The sequence below is a fragment of the Arachis duranensis genome, chromosome 1 (genome assembly GCF_000817695.3).
Source record: "Arachis duranensis cultivar V14167 chromosome 1, aradu.V14167.gnm2.J7QH, whole genome shotgun sequence".
Classification (NCBI taxonomy): Eukaryota; Viridiplantae; Streptophyta; class Magnoliopsida; order Fabales; family Fabaceae; genus Arachis; species Arachis duranensis.
The window spans coordinates 61,703,517-61,717,414 of NC_029772.3; the positions used below are offsets into that span (position 1 = coordinate 61,703,517).

Consider the following 13,898-nt stretch of genomic DNA (forward strand, 5'->3'; position numbering starts at 1 on the left):
AGTAGTTAGGTGGTTTTGGAAAAGATAAGAAATAGTAAAACAAACAAAAAGTTGATTAGTTAGTTGAAAAAGATTTGAAAATCAATTTTGAAAAGATAAGAAGTTAGAAAAGATTTTGAAATTGATTTTGAAAAATATATGATTTGAAAATGATATGTTTGAAAAGATATGATTGAAATTTATTTTGAAAAAAATTTAAAAAAGAAATTTAGAAAGATTTGATTTTGAAAACTAAAGTTAATGACTTGACTAAGAAGAAATCAAAAGATATGATTCTAAAATTTAAAGTTTGAATATTTCTTAACAAGAAAGTAACAAACTTGAAATTTTTGAATCAAAACATTAATTGTTAGTGTTAATTTCAAAAATTATGAATTAAAGATAAGAAAAAGATTTTAAAAATCAATTTTAAAAAATTTTCAAAAATATAAAAGAAAAATGAAAAAGATTTGATTTTTGAAAAAGTTTTGAAAAGGTAAGATTTTTAAAATTGAAATCTTGGCTTGACTAACAAGAAACAACTTATTTTAAAAATATTTGACTAAGTCAACCCAAAGATTTTGAAATTCATGAGTGAAATAAGGAAAAGATATTTTTTTGATTTTTTGAATTTTAATGTGGAAGGAGAAAAACCACAAAATGACTCAAAACATAAAAATTTTGGATTAAAATAAATGATGCATGCAAGAATACTATGAATGTCAAGATGAACACCAAGAACACTTTGAAGATCATGATGAAAATGAAGAACTTATTTTTAAAAAATTTTCAAGAAAAGAAAAACATGCAAGACACCAAACTTAGAAATTTTTAATGCTTTGACACTAACAAACTAAAAATGCATATGAAAAACAAGGTAAGACACAAAACAAGAAAATATGAAGATCAAACAAGGAGACTTACCAAGAACAACTTGAAAATCATGAAGAGCACATGCATGAATTTTTGAAAAATGCAATGATTATTAAATACATGCAATTGACACCAAACTTAAAAATTGACACCAGACTCAAACAAGAAAAACAAAATATTTTTTGATTTTATGATTTTGTAAATTTTTTTGGATTTTTCAAAAATATCTTTTTGGAAAAACGAAAACAAAGAAAAAAATTTTTGAAAGATTTCTGAAAATTTTTTGAAAAGAAAATAAAGGTTGAAACAAGAAAATTACCTAATCTGAGCAACAAGATGAACCGTCAGTTATCCAAACTCGAACAATCCCCGGCAACGGTGCCAAAAACTTGGTGCACGAAATTGTGATCTCAATGGCGCCAACAACTTGGTACGCACAATTGTAATCTCAACTCTTTTTCACAACTTCGCACAACTAACCAGCAAGTGCACTGGGTCGTCCAAGTAATAAACCTTACGTGAGTAAGGGTCGATCCCACGGAGATTGTCGGCTTGAAGCAAGCTATGGTCATCTTATAAATCTCAGTCAGGAGAATTCAAATGGTTATGAAGTTTTGATAATTAAAAGATAAATAAAACATAAAGTAAAGATAGAGATACTTATGTAAATCATTGGTGGGAATTTCAGATAAGTGTATGGAGATGCTTTATCCCTTTTGAATCTCTGCTTTCCTACTGCCTTCATCCAATCCTTCATACTCCTTTCCATGGCAAGCTGTATGTAGGGGGATCACCGTTGTCAATGGCTACCGTCCATCCTCTTAGTGAAAATGGTCCAACTACGGGTTACGTAGGGCTAATTATCTATCGGTTCTCATTGTGTCGGAATAAGATCCAATGATCCTTCTGCGTCTGTCACTACGCCCAACAGTCATGAGTTTGAAGCTCGTCACAGTCATCCCATCTCAGATCCTATTCAGAATACTAGCAATCGGATTCTCTATCGGTAAAGAATTTATAAAAATAAGTCTGCGTTGTAAGTATAGTTTCTAAACCAACAAAGAATCCTTTCGTACAAAAGTTTTAGTTGTCACAAGTAACAAACCCCTAATAAAATTGATAACTGAAGTATCTAAACCTCGGGTCGTCTTCTCAAGGAATTGCAGGGAGCACTACAAGAAACATCGTTAAAATCGACCGCCAAATCGACGGCTTAGCCGTCGATAATATTAAAAATGGACGGCAAAATGGACGGCAGAGGTGGTCGCTATTAAGCTTGTTGATATTACAAAATTATAATAAAATCAACGGCTTGACTAGCCGTTGATAATAATTTAATAAAATCGACAATATTTACATTTATAATATGAGTGTCAGAATTTTACCTTCTTAATAAAATCGACAACATTGCCGTCGATATTTATTATATAAAATCGACGACATTTCTGTCGATATTTGATTCAATAAAATCGACAATAGTTTCGTCTATAATATGAGTTTATGAATTTTTCCCTTTTAATAAAATTGACAACATTGTCGTCGATATTATTATATAAAATCGACAATATCTGTCGATATTTGATTTAATAAAATCGACACAATGGCCGTCGATTTTATTTGTCTATTTTAAATTAAAAAGCGACAACGCTACAAACAATTAATGCAAAATAAAATTTTAAATAACATATAAATAATATTTTATATAAGTTTTAATTACTTGAAATGGGATCATAAATTTATATAACTAATATTTTATATAAGTTATATGAATTTTACAAATAGGAATTGATAGACATGGTCTAGCAGCTTCTGCAAAATTCATAAATTCACAAAAGAAATCAGAACTGCAACTTAGCCGAAATTTACATGGTAGTTCAGGTTGCATTCCAGAAAGTAAAGTGCAAATTTGAATCAATGATGAGAAATTCAACATAATATGTAACTAGCAATATAATATAAACTTGTTGATTTTCTCACTAACTAAGCATAGATGAATCCAAGAATAAAGAGGCACCTTGAAACCTTCCAAGAATCTGCAATGACTTTGCCTTGAGCAAAACAGCTTCAAGAAGTAGACTAACAGCATGAATGGACATAGGAGGCACTGCATCACTCAGCGAACGGTGTCTATTCATATTCCGTTCCCATCTTTTAGATATAGAAATTTTCATCTTTGGAGCAACAGTAGCAATGTCTATTCCTTCAAATACATGAAGTGCAGCTTCAAAATTACCCTTATGATATTCAAGGCTTCCTAGTAAAGCTCTAGCTTCCTATGAGAAAAAGGGTCATTTACTCATTTAGTTTTATCTTATAATGAAGAGACATCTCAATCAATGAAATCAAATGACAAATATTGGGACAAGAACAGATTCTTGTAAAACACTCAAAGATCTACAAAAGGTTTTACCTAGGACAAAAGTGGAATAAGCTTCAGAGGAGAAGTGTGACTTTTTGCATGGATAGCCCTAAACACTCAAGAAAAAAATAGACAAAAAAATCACTGGGGGCTTCAACCACCTAATAAACCAATTCAAGTCCAACAATTAGTCGTGATAATCAATAAGAACAATGTGAAACCAGATGAGCATAGAATATGATTGATTCCATGGAAAACAGAATAGAATAAACATACCTTGGGTACAGCACCAGGTTGGATTTTGTTAAGAGCACTGCAATATCCTCTTACCATGATCAAGATCCCCTTTAATTTCCTGTTTTGGCTACATGATTTATGACATATTATAGGAAGAACATAATGAGAACAGATTAGAAAAGCTAAAGGGTAGTTTAATAATTAAGATTATAGACATAATTTACCATACAACTAACATGACTAATTTGATCCATAGGCTCATCAGCACTACAACTCCAATAGGCTTTTTGAGAAGACTGGTGCAAATGTGTGATGCCTCAGCACTAATGTCAAAGTAACTTAGCATAAGGTTTCTGAGTTCAAATTGTTGCTGAGTCAACAAGGGATGGGATAGTTTCTTGATCAGGTTCAAGGAGGAATTCTAAGAAGGTTTTGTGGCTATAATTTATGGAAGATTGTGTTGCAAGTAATTGAGCTTTGTTGAAGCAATCAGCATATGATTTTGTCTTAAGTGCTCTTAAGTACTCCTCATGAAAGTTGATGTTTATTTGATCATCACCTCTACTTTTCTTCGTACCTTAACAGAAAAATAAAATGTGATATCAGAAAGAAGCTAATTTATTAAAAATATGAAATAGTACTAAGAAAAAATATATACTTGCCAAAATTGATCTCATGATTTGCCTCTTATAAAGAAGATAAAACTAGATAATTAATCCTTTCAAAATTTTGTTTATCATTTTCAATGTTACAACAAGTAAGCCATCATCTTATTATCTGATACCAACCAATCAGGTTGCTTAGATCTCCAAGGATTTGAAAGAAGATGCTAATAATTAAATGGTGAAACTGCAATTATAAGAGCATGCATATGTATACCTTGGCTGGCTTCCATCTTGATTGATTTGAGGAACAAACTTTATGCTGCAAAAGTTAAGAACAACTTGAGATTTTTCTTTGGTAATAGAAGTCCCATAAGATCAACTACAGAAATCTATATATATAATAAAAGTTACTAATTTTAAAGTGAATCAAAGAAATAGGGCACTAGAGATATAGGATATTGTAAATCAGTGCAGAGTTATGTAAACAAGAAGGATAAAATTAGAGATCTTAATAGGTTATTACCTCTTGATTCTTGCATGGCCCATCTGGTGAATTTAATTTTCAGTGCTTCAAATTGAACAAAAAATGACTACTGAACAGGAAAATTATCCAAAGCCACTATCAATAATCTGGCTTGTTTATCTAATCAAGCATGTTTTATTGTTCCTTATATATGTGTGTGTGTATTAAGTAGCTTCATCAAGAAGAAGAAACACTTTGAATTGTAAATAGCTGAGAGATGACAAAATGAAATGCATATATATTGTTAAAATCATGTGGATCAATAATCAAATTATTAGTGTTAACCGGTTAATTAACTATGTCATCGTAATTATGGGCATGGATGAAGCCTCTAAGCATTAAAGGTATAGCTGTAATTGAGCATTTACCAACTGAAACACACTACCGAGTAGAATAGTAGAGTAAGTCACGCTATATATTTATTCAGAAATTAAGAAGTGTTACTCTTGAGTCTTACCAAATATGGTATGAGATGAAATTATTTGCAACCAGGTTCACAACCAGGAACCCATAAAGTCAAGTTGCAATTCCTGTAGTACCGTATTTCCGCTGCTGTGGACATCCAATCTCTGAAATCCCCTGTCAATTCAATTGCATTATATTCTACTTTATGCCACTGCCATGAATCTATTAGTTTCCTTCACACTACAAAAATATGCCTTTCACTTTTTTAATCCTTATAACATGCTATAAATATAATTGTTTCAGGAATTCTTAGAACATAGAGAATTTTTTACTCTCAACAGTGTATACAATGCTCAACATTTAGACTTTTGTGAACCATCATTTTCTCCCACTTCCCTCAAATGCTGAGCATTCAACACTTGAGAAAGCTCTCATTAGGAAACATGTCAACATGTAGAGTTTATACAACTTTTTATTCGTTATTCTTATACAGCGTATTTACTTCAAAAAATTATGACTATTAGCTAATTGCACTGAAAAGAGTACCGTATGGATGCTAGCCAAAAATACCCTTCATCAAGTTTTATAGTCTATACAACTTGCACAAATAACTCCAATATTTAAGAAATGATCAACGCTACATGAACATCAAAATAATGGTCGGAGTTAGATTATCTGCACTATTCCTAATATATACACACCTGACTAGATTTTCCTTAAATTTTGGAGGTCAAAGAATATTTTTGCTCAAAAACAAATGTTATTAATTTCACTACGAGAATAAACAAAAAACCATAATTTGATCCATACAAGTCATTTTTAGTTTCTATCTATCTATCTAACTGAATTCCCAATATAAGAAGACCTAAACATGGCATCGAAATCAGAAAGCGAACCTCTGCTGGGAATATAAACTAGACCACTCCCTTTGCTGAAATTTACACTGGGGTTGTTATTTGTTAATCTAAAGAAAATTCAACATCAATAATAATTAGGTTTGATGAATTGATTACGCTAATTAGGTTTAACAAACAAAATATTCAGAATTTCGTGATGAAAATAGTAGATACAAAAATTGTAAAAATAAATATAATAATCAGAGAGAGACAGAGAAGAACTTACAAGAAGCTGCGACGGCGACTAATAAAGTAGATATTGCAACGACGAGTCTGTGAAAGAAGAAGAACTTACATGCAGACTCACAAATCACAATGTGATTGTGAGAGAGAGAGAGAGAGGAACTTAGGATGGCACGGCGGGGGGCTCAACGAATGAGGAAAAGGAGAAGAAGAAGAAGAAATGCTTTGCTCTGTGCCTTTCTCCGTGACCGTGACTGCGTTCCGGTCTCTACTGTGAGGCGTTGGAGGAGAAAAAGAAGATTAACTCTAGACTCTGGTTCTCTGAAGGTTCCTGGGTTAAATTTTGGGAAAATAAGTTAAACGAGTAGGGACGCGGGAATGGTTTTTTGTTGATAAAAATCGACGGCTATTTTGTCGATTTTAGTTAAAATAAAAATCAACACTCTATCCGTCTATTTTATATAATAAATCTATACTGTTCATTCAACTTTAAAAAGAAATCTCTATTGTTTAAATTTATCGACGACAAAAATTGTCGATATTTTAATGATTAAAATAGACAACCAGTCCGCCGATTTTAAAGAAAAAAATTTTCAACCTCTCTTTCGTCGATAATGTGACGATAGTAGTAGAATGTTAAAAAATTGTTAAAATAATAGACGACATTGTCGTCGATTTTAATATTATATTTTTAACCATCTCTTTTTTATTTTATCGACGACAAGCCGTCGAAAAATATCCACAAAAAATTTAGCCGTCGATTTTTGGCGTCAATAATTACAATGTTTCTTGTAGTGGAGGTGTTCTTATTATTGATTATGTAAAGGTATATTTTGGGATTTTCAAAAGGGTTGAACATGTAATGTAAAATAACAAGTAGTTAAAATAATAACTAATAAAGCTCTTGGCAAGGTATGAGAATTGGAAGTCCTATCCTAGTTATCCTTATCAATTGTGATGAGAATTGGATTTTTCTCTCACTAAGTCAACCTCTAACTATGAAGGTAAGTCAAGTGGATGAATTAATTTTGATTCCTCAGGTCCTAGTGTTTTCTTGGGAAAGGTTAGAGTTGTTGGAACTCGAAATCTGCCGGGGGCGAAATCTGCCACGCTGGTTTTTCTGTAAAACGATGCGTCCGCATGACTCACGCATGCGCGTCGTTTTGCTGTACGTCCACTATGATAAATTATATATCAAATCGAAGCCCCGAACGTTAGCTTTCCAACACAACTGAAACTGCGTCATTTGGATCCTTGTAGCTCAAGTTATGACCATTTTAGTGCGAGAGGGTCAGGCTGACAGCTTTGCAGTTCCTTCAACTTCATGTATTCCTTCCACTTTTGCATGCTTCCTTTCCATCCTCTAAGCCATTCTTACCCTGTATTCCCTGAAATCACTTAATACACATATCAAGGCATCAAATGATAATAAGAGAGAATTTAAATAAAAGAAAATAAAAGCCAAAGAAGCATGTTTTCAATCATAGCACAAAATCAGGAAGGAGAATGTAAAACCATGCAAATCATATAAATAAGTGGGCAAGGACTTGATAAAAACCACTCAAGTGAGCACAAGATAAACCATGAAATAGGGGTTTATCAAAGTTTAGACTTTCCGGATCTCAAGAATGCTGCCAATTGATTCTAGCTTATACCACGAAGACTCTGATCTCAAGGAATTGAAGGCTCTGTTGTCAGGATAGGCAATCAAATGCATGGACCAGGAATCCAAGAGATACACACTCAAGCAATTGCAGATAGAACGGAAGTGATTGTCAGGCATGCGTTCATGGGTGAGAATGATTATGAGTGTCACGGATCATCACATTCATCAGGTTGAAGTACGAGTGAATATCTTAGAATAAGAATAAGCTTGAATTGAATAGAAAACAGTAGTAATTGCATTAATACTCGAGGAACAGCAGAGCTCCGCACCTCAATCTATGGTTTGTAGAAACTCCACCATTGAAAATACATAAGAATAAGGTCTAGGCATGGCCGAATGGCCAGCCTCCCCAAATGGTATATGAATTCGAAAATAGGAAAAAAGACCCCTAGTACAATAGTAAAAAGTTCTGTTTATACTAAACTAGTTACTAGGGTTATAGAAATAAGTAAATGATGCAGAAATCTACTTCCGGGCCCACTTGGTGTGTGCTTGAATTGAGCATTGAAGCTTTCACATGTAGAGACCTTCTTTGGAGTTAAATGCCAGTTTGTAACTTGTTTCTGGCGTTTGACTCTAGCTTGCAACTTGTTTCTGGCGTTTAACGCCAGAATAGGACAGAAAGTTGGCGTTGAACGCCAGTTTATGTCGTCTAAACGCCAGTTTGTCTACTTTCCAACACAATTGAAAGTGCGCCATTTGGACTTTTGTAGCTCCAAAAAATCCATTTCGAGTACAGGGAGGTCAGAATCCAACAACATCAGCAGTCCTTTTTCAGCCTCTGAATCAGATTTTTTCTCAGGTCCCTCAATTTCAGCTAGAAAATATATGAAATCACAGAAAAACACACAACCTCATAGTAAAGTCCAGAATTGTAAATTTCGCTTAAAAACTAATAAAAATATACTAAAAAGTAGCTATGTCATACTAAAAACTATCTAAAAACAATGCCAAAAAGCGTATAAATTATCCGCTCATCAGTATACAACCCCTTAAAAACCATTGCTCGCGTACATAAGCACTTTGCACATGTATGTAAGATGCCAAACCTAGAGAGGTTGGTCACGTCGCGTGCAGTGGTTGCGTATGCAAGCTGTGTAGAACAACAAAAATGCTGAATGGAGTAGAATTTTCAGTTTTGCACTCCAAACTTCCAACGCACATAACTTTTCTGTTTTAAAACATTTTTCATCTATTCTTTGAACGGCATAAGATTCACAAACCCAATTTTCATATGAAATAGGTTTGAAACAATTTGGGGGTCCGGAAGCGGAGTTATGGCTCGACGAAGTTCGGCCAAAAATCAATTTTACACAAAAACCTCAAACCTCAATTTTCATTAAAAACCAAACTCAAATCCAACCTCCTATACATATATTCAGCACAACAACATACTATAGCATACTAACACAGCACTAAAATCTCGACATCATACCACAATCAATCATACCTCTATATTACACAATTTCTCACCTAAATTTCTCACTTTAATCAACAAGGTTATCAACAATCCATCATACTTGCATAAGTCAATATCATCAACTAGTCAATCGTTATTCACTCACCATTTAGCATCCGATTTCCACCATAACAATAATCTCCAATACATGCTCAATCCATATCATCAATCATTATCACAAGTACTAAGCATACAACATACTTTATCATTCCAACCTATTCTGTGGTCTTCTAGCCTAAGTTTTCATAAAGCATTATATATTAAATACGAGAAACCAAAACCATACTTTAGCCGATTTTCTCATATAACCCAAAGGCACCACCAAAAGCTTCAAAACTTACCCCAAGGATCCAAAGCAATGACATCCAAAGCTCTACCAAGACTCCAATGTTCACAATCAAGCTCCAATTTACATATATACACCTAATACACATTTTCACATATGCATAACCAAAACTTAATACCCAAAACACAAAATCAATGAGTTAACTAGGGTTCTAGGATTCTCACCTTATTCAAGCACGAATAAAGCAAGATTAAGCATTTCCCTCAAACTAATTCGAGTCTAAATACCAGAATTAAACAATTTTCAACATAATTGCTCATAATTTTCGAAATTGGAAAAGAATAAATTGGAACACTGAAGTGGTTCCTTACCTAATTATTGACTGGGCTTTGTAAAGATCGATGTTGCAGTCGCGTGGCCACAAACGATGCAACGATCAGAGCTTGGAGCGGAAAATTACGTAAGATTGAAGTGGGAGGTTAGGTTTTGGAGCTCTCCTTCCCTTACCTTGCATGCTCCATGGGTTCCTCATTGAGGAAGAAGAAGAATGAGCTGATGCTCATTAATTTAAGAAAGTTGGTTGCGCCCACGGGCTTGGTTTGGGCTCGGTTCGGCCCGTTTGAGCCAATCTTGGGCCAAATTTTTTAAAATTAGTGTTGAAATTCATATTTTAATTATTTCTTTCTCCTAAGATTATAAAATTCATATTTCTGATTTTTCTTATTAAAAATTAATTTATTGACTAATTATTTGCTAATTTTATGGGTTCATAGTACGACTTTACCTTAGCAAAGTTATATCCAGTCAGAGATCAATTTTCCTTTCCGCATCGGCTCAACTTGGTGGGACCATACTTCAAGGTAACATATCCGGGTTTTACATACGTCAATGATGTGGATCCAAATTTTTCTTAGCATTGTCTAATTTTTGCACTTCAGATTGAACCGATGTCAGACGACCCTTGGAGGCACCACATTGAAGCTGCTTAGGACGCACACCCTGATCTTGCATCGACTGGACCTTCTAATGTATCACCCACCTGGGTTGAGAAGTTTGAGGTAGATTTAGAGACCAATGAGGATTCTATTTTCGATGAGGTTGGACCAGTTATCAGTAAGTTATTTGGAGACCATCCATGAGTTTGATATTTTTGACCATCCATAAGTTATTTTATGATCTATAGTGTCATTTTCCCTTACTTTTGTAGATTGGTTCCAACTTACGAGACTCGTGTGAGGGTTGGGACTAGTTTTTGTAAGAACCGCAATTAATCAAACTAGTTAATTAAGTGGTTATATTGCCCAAATTTGATTCCGAGAAGTTAGAGTGACAATTTGAGGTTTTAAACATCATTTTTGGACTCAGTGGGTCGTTCCGAGTCAGAAAATGTGCTTTTTGTAAAAAACCGTGAAAAACTGCGAACCAGTAGTGAACCGGTTAAACCGGTTCAAGTCTGCCCGGTGCTATGCAAGAAAAAGTTGAAACAGTCAAAAACCTTAGAAAGACATTAGAAATAGAAAAATTGGACGTTAATTTTAAAGGTTTGGCTCGAAGTTGGGCCAAACGGGCTAGAAGCGCTAACGGGTTGAACCGGGCCTAAGTTGGGCCTAAGTCTAACATATATAAAGGTTCATTTAATGAACCCTAGCCTCCACAAACACATACACTTCATATTTGAGAGAGGGAAGGAGATGAAGAAGAAAACCTATTCACCTCAATCTTCCCAAGCTCATATCTTGAGCTATAGAGATCTGATCTGCGTGCCGTTAGTGGCTACGCATTTCTTGCGAAGAGCTCTACAAAACCCATCCAAGAAACACTAGAGGTAAGCTCGAAATCCTTCCAGTGCTTCTCTCTAAATTTTTGGGTACCTAGGGTTTATGGCTACGTCAGTTTTTGTGATTCTTGATGATTAGGTTCACTATGATCCTTGCTTAGCCTTGGGTTTTGACATCCAAATCTGTTGGGAGAGGTAAGAGGCTTTGAACTCTTGTGAACTTTTGATTAATGTTGAGCCCTAGGTTGATTTTGTGGTGATTTATATGTATATAGCTTGATTATTGTGAGTTTAGATCATGTTGGTGCTTGTTGGAGCTACCTTGGTGGTTAGATTTTGGTTGAAAGCTCATTTGGTTCATATTGGGGATCGGCCAAGGTATGATTTCAGTTTCTTCTATGTAGTATATAATATTCATGGATACTGAAGCTAGTGACCCATAGGATAGGATTGGATTTGAATGGTTGATGAGTTGTTGGATTAAGTTGTATGATGATGATATATGAAATGATGAATTTGAGTTGATAATGATGATTAATGGTGATATGTTGAGGATACATGATTTGTGAAGTTGAGTAGTGAATTATGTTGATAAATGTGATATTGGTGTTGATTTATTGGTAATATAGTTGGAAAATTGTTAATGAAGTTGGATATATGAGATATATTGATATTGATGTTGTGGATAAGGAAAAATGTGGTATTTTTGGTGTAATATGCCGTAGAGTGTTGAATTCGATGAGAATTGGAGTTTTGGAGTGGTTTGGGTTGGTTTAGTTGTGTTTTACGAAGGAATTGTGAAAGTTATGATTTTGGGTAAAAGTGGAATTTTGATGAACTTTACTTGATAATAACTTTTGCCTCGGTTTTCAAAATTTGTTGAAAATTGTTTGAAATTAAAGATCTTTGAAAATCCTTTAAATTGATATAAAGTTTGTAAAATCTGGAATTTTGGGAAGAAAGTTATGATCAATCAAAAATTTGTGTTAAAAATTGGAAATTTTGTAAAGTTACAGAATTCTGAGTTTTCTGATATGTGCGCACGCACACTCTGTGAAAATTTTGATCCGTGCACACACACAGACCTGTGCGTTCGCACAGGCAGAGGAAGGCACTCTGCTCACAGCGCTGGCACAGCTTGTGCATGGAAACACCAATGGGAGAATTGCAGCCTGTGCGTATGCACAAACCTGTGTACATGCACACCAAGGATAGCATTATGACTGCTGTGGCTCCTATGGAGATTCGTGTCTTCTCCGACTTGGTGAACAAAGCAAGGGTAGTAGAAGGCTATGCCAAGACCATGGCGGCATCCAAGGACACTCATGGAGGGAGCTCTAGTCGTGGGCGTGGCAAGTACTTCCATCCAAAAGGACAAAGCTTCAAAAGAAGAGGATATGCACCTCAAGGCCAAGGGGGCTTCAGAAGGAACAATCAGAATCAGTTTCAGTATGCTAAGGGGAGAGGAAATCAGAGTGGTTGCTTCCATTGTGGGTTACCTAGCCACATTGCGAGGGATTGCACTCATGGGAGGAATCAGAATGCGGGCCAGAGTCAACATCAAGGTCGAGTCTTTGCTGTAGATGCCAAGGATGCTTCCAAGGCGGATCTGTTGATGAGAGGTATTTGTTTATTTGGTTATAAGACTTTAATTGCATTATATGATACTAGAGCATCGCATTTTTTTATCTCGTTTGCTAAAGTTGAGGAACTAGGCTTGAAAGTGTCAGAGTTACCTTTTGATCTGCATGTACATACTCCACATCAGACAATTATGACTAGGTCAGGTTGTAGACAAGTAGGTTTCAAGCTTGAGGGTAGAGACTTTGTGCATGATTTGATATGTTTACCTATGGTTGGGTTGGAGATGATTTTGGGGTTCGATTGGCTGTCGAAGAATCGGGTTTTGTTGGATTGCTTTGAACGGACAATTCAGTTTATGCCAGAAAGAGTGTCAGGGTTACATCTTGTTAACTGCTAATGCTTCGGACGATACCCAAGGCTTAGACAAGATTCCGGTGGTTAGGGATTTTTCGGAGGTATTTCCGGAAGATATTCCTGAATTTCCACCTCAAAGAGAGATCGAGTTTGCGATTGAATTGGTGCCGGGAGCCGGACCAGTGTCGATTGCACCCTATAGGATGGCTCCGAAAGAACTGACCGAGTTAAAGGTTCAGTTGGAAAAACTTCTGACCAAGAAGTTCATTCGATCGAGTGTATCACCGTAGGGAGCGCCAGTTTTGTTGGTAAAGAAGAAGGATTGAGGAATGCGACTGTGTGTTGATTACCGTCAGTTGAATAAAGTGACTGTGAAGAATAAATAGCCACTGCCCAGGATAAATGACTTGATGGATCAACTACAAGGAGCTGGAGTGTTTTCCAAGATTGATTTGAGATCCAGATACCATCAGATAAAGGTGAAAGAGGATGACATCCCTAAGACCATGTTTAGAACACGTTATGGACACTACGAATTTGTGGTGATGTCCTTTGGGTTAACGAATGCACCTGCTGTCTTCATGGATTATATGAACAGAGTCTTTCGTCCCTTTCTCGACAAGTTCGTAGTGGTTTTCATAGACGATATCTTAGTTTACTCCAAGACAGAAAAGGAACATGAGGAGCACTTGAGGATTGTGTTGCAAATCCT

At 35.2% G+C, this 13,898-nt stretch overlaps 1 protein-coding gene and 1 long non-coding RNA gene across 2 annotated transcripts; one reads left to right on the plus strand and one right to left on the minus strand.

The window, feature by feature from the left end:
• Positions 1–3,867: 3,867 nt before the first annotated feature.
• Positions 3,868–5,153, minus strand: LOC107489572 (uncharacterized). The gene is made up of 3 exons (XR_008006659.1): positions 5,034–5,153; positions 4,328–4,372; positions 3,868–4,025 (listed from the first exon to the last, which is right to left on the minus strand). It is a non-coding gene; the product is annotated as an uncharacterized LOC107489572 (long non-coding RNA).
• Positions 5,154–12,404: 7,251 nt separating this feature from the next.
• On the plus strand, positions 12,405–13,476 carry LOC107489451 (uncharacterized). The gene is made up of 2 exons (XM_016110201.1): positions 12,405–13,151; positions 13,195–13,476. Exons 1-2 carry the CDS (start codon positions 12,405–12,407, stop codon positions 13,474–13,476), a joined length of 1,029 nt encoding a protein of 342 aa, XP_015965687.1.
• The last annotated feature ends 422 nt before the right edge of the window (positions 13,477–13,898 follow it).

What these genes read in the sequence shown, in the direction of transcription:
- LOC107489451 (XM_016110201.1), top strand. Translation starts at nt 12,405, where the DNA reads ATGGGAGAATTGCAGCCTGTGCGTATGCACAAACCTGTGTACATGCAC. An exon ending in ATTGGCTGTCGAAGAATCGG is followed by an intron (nt 13,152 to 13,194) that starts GTTTTGTTGGAT and finishes AGTTTATGCCAG; the next exon opens with AAAGAGTGTCAGGGTTACAT.